The sequence below is a fragment of the Megalobrama amblycephala genome, linkage group LG17 (genome assembly GCF_018812025.1).
Source record: "Megalobrama amblycephala isolate DHTTF-2021 linkage group LG17, ASM1881202v1, whole genome shotgun sequence".
NCBI lineage: Eukaryota > Metazoa > Chordata > Actinopteri > Cypriniformes > Xenocyprididae > Megalobrama > Megalobrama amblycephala.
The window spans coordinates 21,932,584-21,953,392 of NC_063060.1; the positions used below are offsets into that span (position 1 = coordinate 21,932,584).

At 39.4% G+C, this 20,809-nt stretch overlaps 1 protein-coding gene across 1 annotated transcript in view; it reads right to left on the reverse strand.

Annotated features, from left to right (window-relative positions):
• Nucleotides 1-1,171: 1,171 nt before the first annotated feature.
• Nucleotides 1,172-20,809, reverse strand: part of si:ch73-140j24.4 — a 30,712-nt gene continuing 11,074 nt past the window's right edge. The window contains exons 4-9 of the mRNA XM_048164447.1: nucleotides 14,729-14,914; nucleotides 9,461-9,715; nucleotides 9,286-9,372; nucleotides 6,740-6,842; nucleotides 6,614-6,658; nucleotides 1,172-3,706 (exon numbers count right to left, since the gene is read on the reverse strand). Coding sequence (XP_048020404.1) covers nucleotides 1,284-3,706; nucleotides 6,614-6,658; nucleotides 6,740-6,842; nucleotides 9,286-9,372; nucleotides 9,461-9,715; nucleotides 14,729-14,914 — 3,099 coding nt within the window. The 3' untranslated portion in view covers nucleotides 1,172-1,283. The remainder of the gene's footprint in view (nucleotides 3,707-6,613; nucleotides 6,659-6,739; nucleotides 6,843-9,285; nucleotides 9,373-9,460; nucleotides 9,716-14,728; nucleotides 14,915-20,809) is intronic.

Below are 20,809 nucleotides of genomic sequence, written 5' to 3' on the forward strand. Positions count from 1 at the left end.
TTGCGTAGCGATTTTAGAGATTTATGTATTGTGCTATGCTATCCCCTGGCTCGCCTGTTATCCAAAAAAATTGTGTTATTCGTTTTGAAGCCATTATCCATGTCCTTCCGAATAAGGTATTCGGCTTCAGGCACATCCCTAGTGTGCAGGGAAAAACCAGCCTGACCTGCTGCTTCATAGGTTTACATTGCCAACAAAGGCCAATGTAATATGACATGCCCTGGAAGGCAAGGCCAGCTTCTTTAGAGATGATCTCTGAAGCGAGAGAGAGATAGCCGCGAGCGTCTCCTCAACCCGTGGCATTGACTTATACCCGTGCTTATCCAACCACACCATAGCTGCGTAATCTGATGTTGCAGGGTTTTGATCATGGGCGGAATATGGGGCTTTTGTATTATGATCATATTATGGGGGTCGGGAAAGAAGGGGAGGTTCTGCTTTGGTTCCGCTTTTTAGTGGCAAAAACGATCACGGACAAGATGCCTCTGAAGACAAAGAAGCTGGTTACACCGTGTTCATGCAGCATTTTATAAACACGTCATGTACTATGTAGCATCACTTGACTGTTTGTGCACAATGGGATTGGCACATACGTACATGTGATTCAAACACCAGTTCACGCTGAAGACGTTCCCATACATGCGTCAACGAAATGATGCAGCGTCGAAGTTCCCTCGAAAGGAACTTTTGTTCCACATCTGTCCATTTATTAATTTATTTTAATGATAAATGTTATTTACACATACAAGATACATTAGATTTGCACTACATTGTTATACTATTTCTTCCAAATGCTGAGTAGACAGTGTTGTGCATTAACTGAGAATATTCTTAACTAACATTATTAAAATATGAGTGAATGATGATTTTTTTTTTTTTTTTTATACATTTATTTATTGATTAAAGCATGCCATGGGAAATTCATGTTGAATGGACATAGCTCCAAAGTCCAGCAGAGGAGGTTTAAAATATTACATATTTATTATGCTACATATCAGCAGTTAGTATTTGGTTATAATTGTCATTTGAAAATAAATAAACAAATAAATAATAGAATGAAAACACTACATAATTAGAAATGTAACTACAAAGTGAGACACATGAAGTTGACTGAAAATTTGCAGTCCAAGTTTAGATATTTTCACATTTACAAATGCTTACAATTAGACAATTCATGTTTTGTTTTGTTTTTTAATGGGCTGACTGGATATAACAATGATAAAGTCAGATGTAAATGCAACTGTGATTTAATTAGATTGATTAAAGCACATGGTGAGTGAAAATTAACAACTGTGTTGCTGCTTTTCAAAATCCCAGGGGTAAAAGCTTGAGGTGTTCGGATCCGAACCAAATAACATCTCAGCAACACTTTGTTGTACAGAATCAGATGAACTTGAGGATACCATTTTACTGAGCTCAGAACAGAAATAGTCAATTTCAGCAAGGTCAGCCTTTTTAATAACTTTTCCATCACAATGTGTAGCCTCTTCAGCATCTTGGTTGGGCACAAATGAGCCGAAATCAGTTGTATTGAAATCAAAAATGTTGTTTTTCATTGGGTCAAACACTTCAGGGTTGGGAGGGCTCACTTCAGAGGTATTCCACACAGAATCGCTATGGATTACTTGATTAGAATTACTAGCATTTGACACCATGGAGCTAGGTTTGGATTCTCCAGAAACATCAGCTCCATCTAGGATGGGTCCAGTGATTAAATTTTCCTCACTACTATAAGCATAGCTCTCTTCATTAGATGGACAAGAACCAAAGGGGTAACAATCATCAAGTTCGGATCCACCGAGATGATCACTTAGCATATCACAGGACACAGTATTGATGAAAGATATCTGCTTGTCTTCTGGATTATTTAAATCTGTGTAAACTTGTTGAGGACTGAAGAAGTGACACTTAGTAATCATATTACCAGACTCACAGTTTTCTGTTTCTGAGTCAAATATCCCTGTATCAACTGATTCAGGACTGAATGGATCAGGGACATGGATTTCAGAGTCACTCTGCTTACTGGTTTCCAAACCATGGCCTTGAAGGTCAATGCTACATTTGCTTTTGTAAGTAGGTTCTGGACTAAAAGGGGTAGGAGTATCAACTTCATGATAACCAGAATCTAGTCTTGGAGCTTCATGAACAACAGTGTTCATTTCTTCTAATTCAGATACACATTCGACTGGCTCAGCAGGTATAGGACTGAATGGGTCAAAATACTGGAGTTCAAATTTACTCATGGCCAAGGTTTCAGAGCAAGATGGTTTGTGCTGCTGTGAACTACTGGATTCAAGGCTGAGTTGCTCACAGCTCACATAAACCTGGTCAGTAGCTGATGCATCTGTCTTACTGAGGAGACACAAAAGGTCTTGAACTGTAGAATTTGGTGTACTACTTTCTGTATCCAGGAGTGATAATTCAGGAACATGTTCAGCTGCAGTGGGATTTGCCTTCAATTGGTCATTCCACTCTGAATTATGCAGGCTTTGGCAAGCACTTGAATCCTCAAATGTAAGACATGGAATATCTAAATCCGCCCTCTCAGAATCAGACCCTAATATTTCATTACATTTAGACGGGTCACTGTTTGTCGAGATCTCCTGCTCCACTTTCTCAAGATTGTTCTGGTTGTTAGTAATCTGGCTGTGTTGTTCTATGTCTTCAGGCTTTGGAATGGAATATTCAAATTCATCTGTATCATTGAATTCAGGGCTCAATGCAGTATCCTTCCAAGGCAGTTGGTCATGGGACTCATCTTTCTTTATTTCATTGGGCTCAGGACAAACTGGACTATGATTATGTAGTTCAGGGCTACCAGGATCCAATCTCACAGTGAAAAAGAACATATCTCCGTATTTGTAGTCATTTACATCTAAAGCAGAGGGCTGAGAAGCACCAATGGAAGGAAAAGTTGAGGCATTACTATTTATATCATTACTATCATGCAACTGTTCACACAGAGGACCTGGACTATTAAGCCTATGATCGGTGGAGAAACGCTCAGTATTTTCAAGTTCAGAATGGCAAAAATCTTTGTCATTTACAGCATTTTGTTCAGAAGTGATAATATGATGTTCAAAAATCTTATTAATATCACTTATGCCTGGGAGAGGCTCAGGGTCACACGGACTTAGAGGAAACCCAGTATAAGACCCTGCAATGATTCTCTGTAGACCACACAGTGAGTTAGCTCTTTTAATAAAACTGGATCCATCTTGAACTTCAACCCTCTCCTCCTCCTCTTCAGCTTCAGCAAATATACTGGAATCGGCATCAAAAGAATTAAACACTGTAGAACTGTGACTAGAGCCAGATTCATGGACACACTCTTCCATGAACTGAGCTTCTTTTGATAGATCTGGTGTCACAGCATCATGATTTTGGTCTTGTGTGACATTTATTTGTACACCAGAACTAGTGTCACTGCAAGATTCGAGACTCCTACTTTCAGTGGACATGGACACACAACAATCAACTTTTTCAGTGAACTGTTTGAAATTAGCACCAAGTGGCATATTGATGGGAGTATTAAAGGTACCATAGTCTTTTCCAGCAGACTGAAGAGGGTAGTGTACAGTTTCTGGAAGACTGTTCTCTGCAGTGATGAAGTCATCCTGACAATGCTTTTCCTCTGACATGTTAACCAGGAGAGAGTCAGAGGCAAAAGGGTCTGTGCCTTTAAACGGGTCCCTTGGTAATTGCTCTGAGAAAAACAGCACCATATTAGTAACTGTCTTAGAATGGATTGACTCTCTCTTATTCTTTGTAATTACACAAAGGAGTGTAACTTTTCCAGTAACACACCACATTTTTCAAAATGTTTTTGTGATTTCTATGTTGAATTGTATTGCACATACAGTTATACATCTAACCAAACAAAGATGATAATCAAACTTGCTCTCATGTAGATATGCCTATGCAGAATAAAATTGTTAACATTGGGTATTTCTAAAACTGATGAGTTAACGGAATCCTGGGTTATCCTTTTTCATGTTTCATACACTTCAGTCTTTTCTCTGGGTTAGCAATTAATCCTGGGAATTCAGGTTTCACACTGTTTCAAAGTTATGCACGGTACAATTGTAAACCCCTGGGTTAACATTTTTATTTGCATATTTGCTGTGTCAATGTCTCATTCTTACTCATTTGGGCTCTTATATTCCTGTTAGGGGTGGGCGATCTTCCCAGAATTTCATATCACATTCTTATAATAAAAAATCAAACAGATCAACGATACCACTGTACAGCGTTTACCTCAGTAAGTTGACCGAGTGGATCTCTGAGCTTGTGCGAGTGGGTGGAGGTGGGGCTAATTAGCTCATTCATAGATCTGCATATGTGACCCGTCACGGAAACCAGGGACACAAGTCGGCAGCACAACTTTTGAGCAAACTGAGAAAGAAGCGGTTTTTTTTTTTCAAAATTGGTGATTTTCATTTTTTTGCAGAATCTGTTAGTTGAGATCACGAAGAAGCATCTCCGTGTTTTACATAGCAGTATTGGTATATTTTAAAGCGTACATTTTGAGGTTGAAATCGGCTTGTTTTTCTGGGATTCTATCTCACAGTAGGGGCGTGTCATTGTCTGTGTGTATTCATACTGGATAGGCCAGCTTTTGTTTCTTTTGTTATTGCCGCCGCCCTCCAAGGGAAGCGTGGCTACTTATTTATGCAGCGCTCTGGCCGGCTCTAGCTGATATCAAAATTTAATGAAGATGGACCGCAAAGAATATCGCAGATGAGCTGATCCGTGGCCGTTACACCGAAAATGTTTTGAAGTACAACATACGGCTGGATTCTTTAGCTGCGGAAAAAAGAGTGGCAGGACATGCAAATTATTGGACATTTAGAGGCAAACAGACGCATAGTGCAAACTTAGGAGATGGTTACATTCACAAAGAAGACCCCGACAAAGAGAAAGTGTGCCCGAACAACTTATTTCATTGGAGGCAACAAGATCTTTTCTGTTTCTTATGGGGTGAGTTTCCATAAACATCAAAGTTTGTCATTTTGTGTTCATTCTAAGAACACGTAGGCGACATGTTATATCATGTGTCTTTTGTTATTAGCTAGCTCAGGACTGTCGTTTTATTTGTAATCGTTAGCATCGTATCACTTGCCAAAAACTCCCATTACTATAATGGGCTTTTTAGATGGTAATGTTAGCATCTGATATTAATTTGAATAATGCTTCAACTGCTTGAATTGACTGGTGTGAATGACTTAGCTCATGTAAACCTTACTATTCTTGAATTGAATGTGACGCTAATAATTTTAGCCACTTACTACTTAATATTCTTAACAAGGATTTACTAATGTAATAGTAAATGTATCAGATTAAATTCCCACGTAAGTAAAAGTATAAAGTATCCGTAGCCGTAAAATGTGCGTTATAGGTCAAAAGTAAAAGTATTTATTGAAGAGTTTAATGTACAGGATTTTTTTTTAATTCTTTGACTCAAACCAGGTCTAACCACTAACTGAGGTCTAAACCAGGACTATAGTGACCAAAATGATCACGGTTGTCACAGAATCCTGTTCAAAAAGTCCTAATGTCAAAAAAGATAAATTACTGACATTTACAATGCACATTATCCTTTATTATTAATAGTATTTTTCCCGTTGCGTCTGTCGTTGCTTTGCAACCATGCAGCTTTACAGGGGGTATGGCTTATCTAAATGAGATGTAAATGAGCCCTTTTGTCACTCCCAGCAGGTGAGAACAGGCGAGAAGTGCAAAATCGTTAGAGGTCATTTTCTGGGCTTAAAGCTTTTTTGAGTGCCTATGGCCACAACTTCTCCAAATATTATCAGATTTCCATGTGTTACACATCGTTGGAGAGCTTGGAGACTATACTTTCAGAATCTGTGAATAACTCAAAATGCCCCAGAACCGACATGTGTCCCTACGTTCCCTGACTGGTCACATATACTAAATGAAGCAAGTTACATTCAAACTATTTTTATGTCATGAAGAATTTTTTTTTCACAGGAAAAAAATGTTTAAATATGTCATTTTGGTGATCAAAGATGAGTTTTAAGGGATAAAGTTATTGACTACAGGGGACCTTTAACATTAATGTTAGAGACATTAACACATGATAGAGACACATGCCAGTCAGCACAGCCATCTAGTAGACAGTCATTGCTGAATTTTAACATTATTATGAGGACATAAATGATCACAATCTCTACGGTTCACTTAAAAAGTACATTGTGGACATCTTCAAGATTGATCACGATAAAAAAAAGTCAGATTGCCCACCCCTAATTCCTGTCTGTATCCAGTTTGTTTTGAATAAACATTTTGTGCCATAAATGTAAGAATCATTACACATACTGTTTACCTTTGGAACTGCAATGTGGGGCTACCCCACAAAAACAGTGTTAATCTTAACGATGTTAGTTCTTAACGGTGAAAAAATGACTGTAGTTAAGTAACTACAATGTAACTATATTAACTACTTAAATAGCTTTAAAAAAAAATCCCTTACACTAATACATTTTAGTTATTGTGCAGTTCTAAAAAAAAACTTACGCAAAACTTTCAAAAACGTGTATGCATCATCACAGGAAAAATTGGGTAAGGTTTTAAACAGAAAGTCACCAACCTGTCACATCAACTTTTGGAAAATGGTCTTCTCCAAATACATCACCTGGAAATTATTGGATAAATAAGTTTTGAGACACATGTAAATGTACAATCCAAACACAATCATGCCATAACAATCACTCACCGTCAGTGAAGGGGTTTGGGTGGAAGAAGTCAAACTGTCTGTTTGTTGTCTGACTGGGTTGAATAATCTCAAAGTCTTCCTTCTCCATATCAGAAGAGTCAGACTGTTTGAAGAGAGAAACCATAAGCTTTTAAATGTCCAGAACCCAAATATATATATATTTGGTTCAGTTTTACAATTGATTTAATAACAACATATTTTTTCAAAGTTTAGTTTTAGTGTGAATTCTGCCCCTAAGTGGTTTGGTGGCCCGCCTCTGAAGCTGAAGAATCGAGGAGCTGGCATGTAGATATTAAGATCCCTGTTTTTCTGCCTTACCAGATTCGTGCTGCACACCTGTACAATTCACGCCCAGATTTTATCCCATCTATAGTTTGTGACTATAGGTCTGACGGACAGTTACTTTCATAGACAGATTATGCTGAAAAGCAGGCATTTTCTCCACTTCGCTTTTTTGGGGCAAAGCACATCAGTTCTACGTCTTCCTGTTTAAACTGTCTCTAGCTCCTCGCACATTTACGAAGTGCATGGATGCCTTTGAGGCTTCAAGGTATCTGCATACTGAATTATCTCGATGACTGGCTGGTTTTGGCAGCACAGCATCAGGATATTGTACTCAAGCAGGGTTGCATTGGGGAAGAGCTGGGAAAAATGAACTCGGACAAGAATGTCTTTATGCCACAGCAACAGACTTATTTCCTGTGTGTCAAGGTAAATTTTAGTTACCACTAAGGGGCTCAATTGAACTCTAAGGTGCATGCTCAGTATGGACTGTATGCCATAATGGTATAATAAACATTAACATAATGAATTTCTGTACATTTCTAATCATTGTTGCAGTGTCTGGAGCATTTTTGGGCATTTTCTTCTAGCCAGAACAAGAATGTTGGGGCTTATAGTTACAGGCTGCATGCAAGACCCTTTCAGCTGTAGAAGTGATCCCAGCAAGTGTTGAGCTTGCCTTTATTGTGCCCTCAGTGTCCGGTCAGAGTTACACACAAAATTGGAGCAATGCGTTTGGCACTCAGTAATGCGTTTCCTCCTTCCAGAGATTCAGGGCCAACACGTCCTGATATGGACGGACAACACACCGGTGATGTCCTATTTAAACCATCAGTAGGTAATGTGATCATGGCCCATGGTGATTCTTTAATTAATTGTTCTTTTGAGCACGAGTAACCAGTTGAAGCAGTTAATGAAATCAATTGGAATCGGATGTTAGATGTGAAATCTGAAGCTTACAGGGCACATAGGTTACCTTTGGCTATTTGGTTATTCGGGCCCACTCTGCTAGGAGTGTATTGACTTTATGGGCACATTTCTATGGTGGCTGGTTGCTTCTCTCTGAATACTTTTGTTAGGTTTTATAACCTGGTTTGGCTCCACTAAGTTTCTCATACATATAGCCTTTTAGTGCACACTGATTTAATGGTGATGGCATCAAGTACAAGCTCATAAGAATGCTATGATGCAGCTCCTTATGTGTGGTGCTTTAGCTCCATCCGCCAATGAATTGGCAAGATTCTGTAGGGCTAAATCTTTACTTAATATCCTAAAGATTTTTGGCATAAAAAAAAAATCAATCATTTTGACCCATACAATGTATTGTTGGCTATTGCTACAAATACATCCGTGCGACTTATGACTGGTTTTGTGGTCCAGGGGCACATAAATGCATTTGTGTATCAGTGATCAACTCGTCAGATCATCAGGGCAAATCATCAGTTTTTCATTCTGAAAACCAATATATTCATAAACGTTTCTTAGCTTGTTTTGCCTGGAGACAGAAGGCAAAAAAAGAAAAATTCCCATTCGAAAGAGAACTTGTGCTGCGTCTCCTAGGTGTGCTATGGGGAATGCCTCCAGCATTACCAGTGTCTGAAGCATGAGTCTAAACACGACAATGAACTTGACAATGGCAGGCGGCAGGGCACCTGTGAAATATGTCATCCTGAAAGAGAATGATTCATCCAGAAAGAGGATGATGTATTTCACAGATGCCCTTTTATACAAGCTAAGAAAGACTTATGAATATATTGCTCTTTCTTGAACCTTAGAATTCCAGCTGGAATCTGAGATCCTCTGAACAGGTCTTGTTAGCCATCCCTCACTCTAGAGTCCAAAGACTAAAGGTGACTGTACCTTTGAGGTTGTTGTGCCCAAATTGTGGAATGCTCTCCCTTTGGATCTAAGATCAGTGGATTAAGTGGACAATTTTAAAAAGCAGCTAAAAACCCATTTGTTTAAACTTGCTTTTATCTAAATTGTTTTTTATCTGATTATTTGTTTTTAATGTCTGTCACTCTTTTTTTGTTTTCTTTTTTTATGTTTGATGTAAAGCACTTTGTGATGTTTGCTCTAGAAAGGTGCTATAGAAATAAAAATGACTTACATTGTGTGAATGCGGACTGCAACAATTAAACAAGCAATGCACTTTTAAGGCAATCAACATATCTGAATATGAACAAGATGAAAATAAATTGCAAAAAGTAAAAATTACTAAACACATCCCACAAGCTCAGTAACACAGTGTATGCGTGTCCTACCTGTGGAGTGGTTGATCTGAACATAACATCCTCCTCTTTGACCTCTGTCAATGTGATCTCAGTGAAAGACGATGAGCCACTGCTCTTCTGTGATCAATAACAGATCATGAGTTTAACAAACTTCTAAATAACTAGGAGCACATTACATATTCAAATGAAATGCTACTGGACATACCAAGTTCTCCATTGAATACTGCATTTTATCAAGCTCCTCTGCAGTGCTCTCTTGCTCAACATAATCCACTTCTTCTGCTTCCAGTTTAGACATGATCTTCTCACGGTAGACATGATCACACTCACTTTCTACAACATCCACTTTTCCAACCAACTCCTGGTCCAAAACTGCACAATGAGCATCTTCTGTCATCTCAGTCATTGCACTTTCACCTGTTATGAGGCCAGCAACCAGCTCAGCCAGCTTCTTTTTAACCTATTCAAAAAAAAAAAAAGAAGAAAAAAAAAAGAGTAAATTAAAAATAAAAATAAATAAATAAATCCTTTTCACAGATTTAAGAGCTAGTTTTAGAGCTAAAATGCTTTGTGAAATACTCTTAGAGCAAAAATGTAGGAAATTTCCAAAATTTAGGACTGACACGCCCATTATTTTTAAGAGTTTTTCCTAAATCGGAAAGTTAGGAGCTACTTTTAGCCTTAAAATGTTTTGTGAATACGGCCTCAGAACAAATTATAAAAGATACATAAATGTCGGCTCTTGGAGAGAGTGAGACAGAGAAACATAACATGTATCATATCGTATAAGGTTTAAAACATTTAAATAGACATCAAATATAGAAAATGTTCATGATTCAATGTCTTAGTTGATTTTACTCTTGGCAAGATCTGATTTCTGAGAGATGCATGGAGACAGCAACGCAGCTATAAATTTGCACTCAATTCATTTATAGAGTTTACACTCCTTTGCTTTACACACTCTTTATTGTGTATAGAGAGATTTTAGAGGTTTATGTATAATACTATGATCCCCTCACTTGTCTGTGATTCCAGCAAACACAAGTACTGACTGTGTCTAAAGAATATTTTTCCTACATTCGGTAGAATGTCATTTGTTTTGAAGTCATTATCCATGCCTCAGGCACATCCCCAATTACATCTAAGTAAATAAGAATATAACCAAAGTAACTGGTTACATGAAGTCCACGTAAAATCATTTGAATGTGTTTTTAAGAAGGGCAAAAGCAAAGAAGGGTAAGTGAGAGGTCCGATCAAAGAAATTAGGGATTAAAACAGTATGAATAGAAAAGTGCCAGGAAAAAAATAAAGTGGGATACAGGTTAACGTTAAATAAAATGCTCTTTTTTCATTATACCTAAAATGCTCTGGGAGCCCACTGTTACTATAGTGACGAACTACACTTTTACGTGCATCTGATTGACAGATAAATCATGTGATCTTATTTCACTGTTGTTGCAAATGTTGAGGTTATTTCAGCTTCGTACAAAGTTTGCTTTGTACATTTAGTTTAAATGTATTGTAAAAGAGGGCAAGCTTTACCATTAAACTAAACTGCATACATTTTAGACACTTGCATTGTTCTTGCTCTGTCCATACAATAACTGCGTCCTTGTATGAGCCAAGTTTTGTATTTAAACTGCTCAGTGCTCTGGTAATATCAATGATAAGACCATATTTCAGGAGCTGCCAAAATTACAATTTAAAACTAAAGCTGCAAGCAGCGATGAAAGGGCCCTCGCACCCCGGGCCACCACCCATTGGCCTTAGGAAAACAGTGAACAGTGGGCGACATGCATTTAAGCATGTAAATATAGGAGAAATATGGCTAAGTCATTTTGATGTATGCCTGAGTTACAACAACTTCCTGTTTCATGGCGTTAATCGCATACATTAGCACTTAGCCAAGCGTTGCATGACATGTTTTGAACATGTTTGGTACTTCATGGCATATTTAAATGTGTGTCTGGGAGTGAATTACAGTGTAAAGCATGCCATTTCCTGTTTCCAACAGGTGAAAAAGAGAAAAATTTACTAGCCACTCAGCATTTTCACTGGCCACAATTTTGACATCAATACCATGGGGAAAACTGACATTTTTTTGTGTTATCTCATAATTTGGTAGCAGGTATATTAGGCTGCTGTCACTGTAAGACCTGATGCACAGATCCATTATACTGTTACACAAGCTTTTTTCTCAACTGTTTATGTTTACTTAAAACAACTGACTGTGTTTACAGTATGTGAATATTTGCCAAGACTGGCATTTTGACATTATTTTGTGTGTATCTGACTGTTTAAGCAGCGAAAAAGTACTCAATTTAGTACTGAGAGGTGGCTTCATGTTTGTGCACTTTGGGTGTGAGCCCTGTAACACCAACAATATTAATCGGGAGCAAATTCAACAAGTGAGTGAGGGGAGGCAGGTTTGTGTGCCAACTCACTGTCGGAGAGATGAGAGCGAGAAAGCGCAGCTGGTATTGTATATCTATTGTGCTGAAAATGAGTATTGGAAGCGTTTCAAATATGTATGTATCGAAAAATCAATATTTTTGACAACACATCCTTGCACTTAGTTTAGTATTTCAGATGCCTTTTAAAAAGACTACAATTGAAAAATGTATATTAATTCAACCCGCCAAAGTGGCTGCTGAAATCCACTCGCATATATGTGGCAGGTTGGGGGGTGTTAATGTCAAGCCGTAATTATCTTCATTGTTTTGTGTATTAATAAAAGTACTGCTGTAGATCCCTCTCCTCTTCATTTGTTGACTCAACTGTGACACATACTAAACACTGGCATCACAAATCATGAAATTTAACATTTTGGTATGAACTACTGAAATGTTGGTATTTTGACAACACTATATGCAATTATTTGCCATTCAGAGATTTTTTTTTAATTAGGGCAGTATGGATATACATTTACATAAAGTATTTAGCTGTTTTGACCAACTGTTTTCTCTCAAGTCACCATTATTTATATGGCGCTTTATATAATACAGATTGTTTCAAAGCAGCTTTGCAGTGATGAAAAGGAAAATGGTGATTTAATGATGCAAACAATTCAATTCTGTTGTAAAGCAGCTCTTAAAAGAACATAGTAAACAGTCATTATTCAGATGAAATCAGTTCATTGTTGATTCAGTAGAGTTCAAACCTCTCTTCACTAGACTTTATCAGTGTGGGCGCAGCCTGTGATTGCTCTGAGCAAGAAATAGCAGGAAAAGATATTACTGTGTCTTCTCAATATGTGACCTGATCAGCAAAATGAGTCACAGTGACCCAAATTTCAAAATTGAGATTTTGGTATCAATGGAAAGATGAGACAATAAGCTTTAAAATGATATCCTAGTCAAAGTCATACCTTGAATGGTTTTAAATGGATATACCCATTTTAATTAGGGTCGTCTGCCCTCTTTTTCCAATTGAAAACCTGAGAAAATCGCTTTTAAAGTTTTTTGCCCGTTTTTTTGTTGATATCTTTCAAAATCCATTGCATTTAAAGGGATAAACTATTTATTTTACAGCTTAATTTGACCAAAGACATTTATATATATATAAATGCTATTAAACCAGGCTGAAGCTCAAATTATTTGAAAGTATTTATTTGAATTAACCCTTTAAGACCTGAAGGCTTTTTTAGAGTTCTTTTTTTTTTTTTTTTTTCTGAGCGACACACACAAAAGTAAAGACTCATAACTCCAAAACTCTAGCAAGGAGAGTCAAAAGATAGGTATCATTTGATAGAAAACATTTTAAAATTTAAGAAAATATAAATTACATTACATTTGGACATTATCTTGCTGACAAACAGCTGATAAAAGACAAAAAATATATATAATTTTTTAAAAATAAATTTTCTTTTTTTATTTGACATGGAATAACTCAGGAACACAATAAGATCGCTAAAAAATTCTTTTTTGGTGATGCTCTCCTATATGTGAGCTGCATCTGGTTCAAATTTCGTGGTGATATTATAAAGAATAGTTTGAAAAATTGTTGTTCATTTTTTCCGCAGCCAGGTGGCGCCAACGGGCGGTAAACTCCGGTTTAGAGGAGCTTCTCAGCATTCGTTAGGAGTTTTTCAAAATGGTTAGATGCATTAAAAAGATGAGATTCTAAGCTTTAAAATGATATCTATTTTGTGTTATTCCACGTTGGAAAACGAACATGGATGGTTCCGGGAACATTGGATACACACTGCATCCCGGAGAGATGAGAGACATGTTTTTAGCCAAGTATGTTAAATCATTTCGTGAGTAATATCTTGTGATCAACGCAATATATTATATTGATTTTGGATTCATTTTAATCTTGAGAATCTGCTTTAAACATTGATGTGCGATTTTTATGATCTGTGCATTTTTCATGAAGTTATGAGCACGTGAAATACATACTTGTATTCAGTTAGCTGCTGTGCTATTTTTGTTGTAAACGCATATTTCTCAGACTCATTAGAGGGTGAAAACAACGCAACAGAAGCATGTTGGAGGCTTTATATGAAAGTTTAAAGTCTTTGGTTTTGTATGCAAAAAGAATTTTTGTGCTACCTATATGGATTCAATTTTTATTGGCTTTTAAAGAGAGACACGCAAATGGGAGTTTTATTTTATAAGGCGCGCTAGTCTGACAGGAGGATGGCTGGACTGATCGCGTGCCTGTCAGTCGAAACGGGGCTTCCCATTGTTAAAAATCAGCGTTTAGGTCAGTGTGTTTACATTTCTAAGCTTTTTGATTGGTTCTATACAACGTGTAACACCATATTTTTAGAGCAGAGATAATGACGTTTCAGGGGATACCGGGAAATGCTCATAAGTGACGAGAGGAGTTGAGAAGTTCATTTCCAGCGAATTTAGTAAAACCATGTCAAATTTAATAGCCATTTAAATACCTTTACTCAATTATCTGGACTACGAAACTTTGGGAGATTATTTTTGAAAGTCTGTTCTTTGAAATTAGCTTAAAAAAAAAAATCGATTTTTTTCATTGTTTTTCCACATTATCGGCCCATATCTTAAAATAGAACGTTGCGACTTCCGACTCATTTCGCCAGATCGGGTCACATATTGCTTGATTTCCTTTGCTAATACTTTTTTCAAATAGTTCATTTTAAATTTTAAATGCTTTTTTTTTTTTTTACCTTTTTTTTTGTCTTGGTGAGTCAGGGAAAATATTGTATTTTTGACCCTCATTTCTTCTATTAATTTTAGTTTCTATAGGGAGCAAGTTTTTATGGATTGTTTTCTCATCCTACTCCTAAAGACTGTGCTTATATGCTGTGTTCCTGTTTATATTTGGTCCACACCACAGCCTAGACGTAGAAAAGAGATGTAGCAAAGCTAACCTCTAAATTTATAAAAATGTATACTAAAGCATAATTTCACTTAGTAAAGTAATTATGTGAAGTGTCTATTTGAACTGGTACCAAAAATATGCAAGAAGAATAAGAATATGGTGACTGAATTGTGACCTGTACAATCTCCTGAAATATGTCCTGCAGTGGAGAGATCTGTACATGCAGGCTTTCTGCATGCGCTTTGGCATATGCCACTTCCCGCTGGAGCTGCAGAAGGTCTTCAGCTGCAGCACACAGCTCCGTATCATACTGCTGTACTGTTTGCTCCAACTCCTGCTGCTCCTCCTGCAGGGACTGCAGCTGCACACACAGATATAGAGAAACACAAAGTAAAATACAGAAACTGATGACAGCGACTAAAATATTAATCACTATTATTTTAGTGATGTATTATTTGTAGTCTACCCCAAACCATGTGTAAATAGTGGTAGACTGTATGTATCCAATTCTAATACTAATATTTCAGTATAGAGCCATCACTGCAATATTTTTATTGTGTAATTTATGTGTGCGTGTGTTATTGTATTGGGAATTCAACAGAAACTCCACCAAACCCCTACCCTAACCTACAAAATATACTTAACCATAGTTTTAACATGGTATTTGTAGTAAAACCATAGCAATCAAAATCATACTACAGATATGGTTAGTACAATATTATTAAAACCATGGTTACTAAATGGATAATACATTATTTCTAGTAGGTTACCATTGTTTCAAAACCATGTGTAAAAACGTCTCGGATTATGATTGCAACCCTTGTTCCCTGAGAAGGGAACGAGATGCTGTGTCATCTTGATGACACTTTGGGGAGCGACTTTTGGCATGCAAGCATCTGAAGCACATGTGAATCTAGAACAACTCAGGGACATGGCATGTGACAGCGTACACGGAAGCTATAAAGAGATTCTCGCGCTGTGACGTCTTGACCATACTTTGGATGCCTGTCCTAGTGTGAATCTGTCCAGGCACAGTTTAGGATGAGACGACCTGTGTGCCTGGTGTATAATGAAAATGCAGATTATAAAACCTCATGAAGGTATGCGGAGTAGCCCAGCACGCCGCATCAGATAATTCTTGCAGGGAGACCCCCGAAGTCTCCCTGCAAACTTAGGATGAGACGACTCCCATGAAGTCTCTCTTCTTCTGCCGACACATGTGGTGGAGGATGGAAGGCCTGAAAAATGGTAGACCTAGCAACATTAGAGGGTACCTTAGGCACGTAGCCAGATCTAGGGTGTAAGATAGCTTTCACCCTCCTAGTAGCAAATTCCAAGCAGGGACGAAAAATAGAAAGAGCTTGAAGGTCCCCAACTCTCGAGGGATGTAATGGCGAGCAGAAAACCTATCTTCAGCGTGAAAATTTTCTCAGACACTGACTCAAGCAGTTCGAAAGGGTCCAGGGATAACCCTTTGAGAACCACGGCCAGATCTCAGGTTGAGACTCTGGTACGAGTTGCAGGCTTCATCCTCCATGCCCTAAGGAGGAACTGTACAACCAACTGGTGCCTCCCCAGAGGTTCATCACTTAACATAGCTTGGAAAGCTGCAAATGCTGCCACATTTAAGGGTGGACAGGGTAAGACCAGCAGAGATCCTGGAGGAACTCCAGCACTGAAGCTACCAGGCATCCATTTTGGCTGTACAGGTTCCTTGTGGATGGAGCTCTAGAGTTGAGTATAGTCTTGACCACTCCAGCTGAGAGACCAGCCTCTATGTACTGGGCCCGCTCAGGAGCCAGACCCACCATTTCCACAGCTCTGGACTGGGGTGATATATTGTGCCCCCTGCCTGGGAAAGCAGGTCCCTCCTGATGGGAATCTCCCACGGAAGGCTTGCCAGAAGTGACACGATGTCTGAGAACCAGAACATAGCTACCAAGAACGTAGCTACCAAGAGGAGACTGACCCCGTCCCGACAGACCCACTCTAGAACTCCTGGGAGCAGAGCGATTAGGGGAAATGCATACAAACGTAGCCTCGGCCACATCTGCACCATGGTGTCCAGCCCCAGGGGAGCTGGAGGCATGAGAAAGAACCATAGAGGACAGTGAGTTGTCTCTTGAGATGTGAATAGATCCACTTTCGCTGAGCCAAACCTCCACCATCTCTGGAGCCTCCATTCCCCAGGCACCTGCCTCGACAGGATGTCTGCTCCCAAATTCTGGTTATCGGGGACATACATTGCATAGAGACAACAGTTTCCCTTGGGCCCACAGGAGGATCTTGTGCGCCAGTCTGCAAAGAGGGCGCAACCTCAGACCCCATGATGATTTATAAAGGCTGCCACCGACGTGTTGTCTGAACGAATTAGAACGTGGTGGCCCCTGAGGTCTGGGGGGAAGCTCCACAGACCTCTGAATACAGCCAGCATCTCCAGGATATTTATGTGCCATGAAAGATGATGGTCCCCCCATATACCCCTTGAAAATTGGCCATCCATGACCTCGCCCAAGCCCGTGAGGGATGCATCTGTCGAGACGATTTTCCGGCGACACGGCCCTCCCAGCACTGGGCCTTGGGACAGAAACCAAGGCTTTTTCCATATCGCCAGGAAGCGAAGGCATCTGCACATAACCCTGATCGTATGGAATGGATTTCACCTTGGAGAAAACCCCTTGGATTTCAACCACCACTGCAGGGGTTTTATGTGCAGGAGGCCAAAAGGTATAACACTGACGCAGCTGCCATGAGCCAGAGTAGCCTCTGAAAATGCTTTACATTAATGGCCTGGCCTAGCTTTATCCTAGACACTGTGGCCAGGATGGTCTCGATACGTGCAGGAGACAGTCGTGCCCGCATCGTAATCGAGTCCCATACCACCCCCAAGAACATATTTCTCTGACAAGGTGTCTCTTTTTTGTCTTGAGTCTCAACCCCAGGCATTTGATATGGCCAAGGATGACATCTTGATGCACAGAGAACACAGAGATGCCCTGGAGTCTCAGCGGAGCCAGAGCTGCATCAATGCATTTGGTAAATGTGTGAGAGGAGAGAGCTAGGCCAAATGGAAGAACCCAATATTGGAACGCTTTGCCCCCGAAAGCGAACCTCAGGAACTTCCTGTGTGAAGGAAGGATGGAAATGTGACAAACCAGTCTGTACCCTTTTTCTACAGTATGCAGGACCCACTGAGATACGTTTGGAAGACCTTTCCATGCTTCGAGAAAATCTACTATGGGCATCAGCCTCTCAAGGCCAACTTCGGGTGTTTTGTTTACTTTGACTTCGGTATCCTGAAGCGAATGACCAGCAGAAAATAACCGAAATCGACTTTCGATGTGCGGATGTGAGCACTGCATGGTCGCAAGCTTTTCAGGCAGACACTGCAGTATGCATTTGCTGGAAACTGATGTGTCCCAAAGCACACTGGACAGTGGGATACAAACATCAATTTCCTGAGGGCTCTGTGGAGGAGCAAAATTAAGCCTCCGAGTTCAGTCCCTGAGTCTCTGGCTCCGCTGATACTCCAGGGCATCTGTGTGTTGAATTATATTAATGACTGGCTCATACTGGCTCAGTCTCAAGAGATGGCAGTTCGGCATCGAGATGTCGTCCTTGGCCATATCAAACGCCTGAGGTTGAGACTCAAGACAAAAAAGAGATGCTTTCTCAGAGAACTATGTTCTTGGGGGTGGTATGGGACTCGATTACGATGTGGGCACTACTGGCATCAGGACCTCTTTCCCAAAGCCTTCTTCACCAGAAGAACAGTCCTCAGATCTGTTTTCTGTGGCGGAGGCTTTGGGCGAGAGTGCTGCTTAGGGCCCCGTGATCTTTGTGGCAGGGTTTGGAGCACAGTTGTGCAACAGCTGAAAAGAAGACTATGTTATACATTTGTCAAGCAACTTTTTACCCTGCACAGTTGCACAGGGTAATGGAAGAAAAAGTACAAGCCAATATATGCATGCTGCTGAGTGAGAAAACAAGCTGTTGCATAGGCAGATATGCATATAACTGCACATATGAATGAACATAGACAGGACGAGATAGGACACCATGCTGAATGGCTTAGCTCTAGTGGCCTGTGACTATGTGTGCCTTGGTTACCATGCCAAATGGCTTCGCTCTAGAAATGAGCACTGTGTGTTCTCATTATCAGTACATATACATTGCAAGCTAATAGAAATGAGAAACCCAGTAACCACCTGAACAAATATTATATTATAATTGAATCATTTGACCCCGGTTTCACAGACAAGGCTTAAGCTAGTCCTAGACTAAAATGCATGTTTGAGCTGTTTTAACTGAAAGCAAGCCATTGTTTTGTTTCAAGATGCACACCAGTAATGTTATTTTCTAGTGTACGTTTATAAAAGCTACATAAATATCCTAATTGAACTAAGGCCTAATCCTGGCTTAGGCTAAGCCCTGTCTGTGAAACCGGGCCTTGAAGTATCACTGTAGATACTTGATGATCCTGACGCTGCGCACTGCTGAAATCAACCACACACATTAAGCATATCTAATGAAAAGAATTGTCCTAAATTGAAATAAATGATCACGTCATTATGCAGTTATGCAGCTAAACATGGTAGCCCCGTTGAAAGTGCAAATGCTTTCACTTTAACCTTTCTTTCCTAGCTTAGCATATCCTCACAGCAATAGACCACATAGACCACTTGCTGCATAAACACAACTGCATAACGCTGCAGCTTATACGCTTAGTCCCATACTCCACATACTGTTAAACATGACGCTTAGTTTAAACTGATTATGATTGCTCATTTAGTAATGAATAGGCAAACCACGCAATACGCACAGAGATATGGAGTTAAAGAGTGTTCACTTATCTTAGATGTTGATTTCAGATGCTTTCTGAAAGCATGCTGCAGACTGCTAACAGCAAATACTACCAATATTTGAATGTTGAGCCACAGCTCATTGGCTGCTAATACACAGCAACCAATCAGCTGTGCTATGTAAATAATGATGTGATCACCACCAAATTGAGTTAAGGACGTATCAGCCTGCACCATCTAGAGTTTCATGACAGAACTTATTTATTCTGACAACAATTTTTTTTTTAATAAGACTTTTTATATATTACCTTTTTGTGCACTGTCCTGTGGTGGTTTGTTTTAATTCAGTGCTCATTTCTTGGTCAGCCTTGTTGGTTGATTCCTTTTTGCTAGATTTTTCTTCTCCTTGGGTTTTGTTTAGTTTCTGGTATAGTTTTGCCCTGCCATTAGCAGTTTTTATTTCCTGCCTAGTTGGTTGTAGTTTGGGCCCTTTTGTGTTTTTGGGCACAGTTTTGATTTGTATTTTTTTCTGTCATATACACGTTTACATGCACACCAGTAAGCTGATAACTCACAAATATTAAAGACCTTGATTAGCTGGTTCTGGTGTGTTTAATTAGGGCTAGAGCTAAACTCTGCTGGATAGTGGCCCTCCAGGAGCAGGTTTGGACACCCCTTGATTGGATAAAGAAGCATCATCTCTAGCTCATGCTTGTGAAGATGGAGCTCCTTGTAATCGCTGCAAACCTGTCAGTTGACTACAAAATTACTGTGAATCTGGGATCTACATCACTAAGTCCATCCATGACAGCAATAAATTTGGGGGTAGTATTCGACGACCAACTCAGATTTTCCACATTTCAACAATGGCTCATTCATGCAGATTCACACTTTACAACATCAGGAAAATCAGACCCTTCCTATCAGAATATGTGGCTAAGCTTCTCGTCCAAGCTCTTGTCATTTGTCAAGAATGGACTTCTGCAATGCTCTACTGGCAGGTCTTCCAGCCAACATGACTAAACCTCTGCAGATGATCCAGAACATGCCAGTATGTCTGGTTTTCAATCAGCCAAAGAGAACCCATGTCACACCCATCCTGAATTCACTCCACTGGCTCCCAGTTTTGGCCAGAATCAAATTTAAGGTTTTGCCACTGGCTTTCAGAACTACCACTGGAACAGCACCTCCTTACCTCAATTCACTCCTACAAGTATATGCTCCCTCTAGGGCTGGAAGATAAATCGATTTTATCGATTAATTTGAATGTGTAGTTTACGTCAACTTGTTTGAATGAAAATTGGTTTTCTCTTTAACATCCGCTGATGCTCCCCCCTGGGCTCCCTAGTTCCGAATTAGCTCAGCCCTCCTCCCGAGCATTTGCCATAGAGATACACAAACAACATGGCAGCAAGCAGGGAAGAACTCGTTCCTAAGAAAGACACAGTGTCATC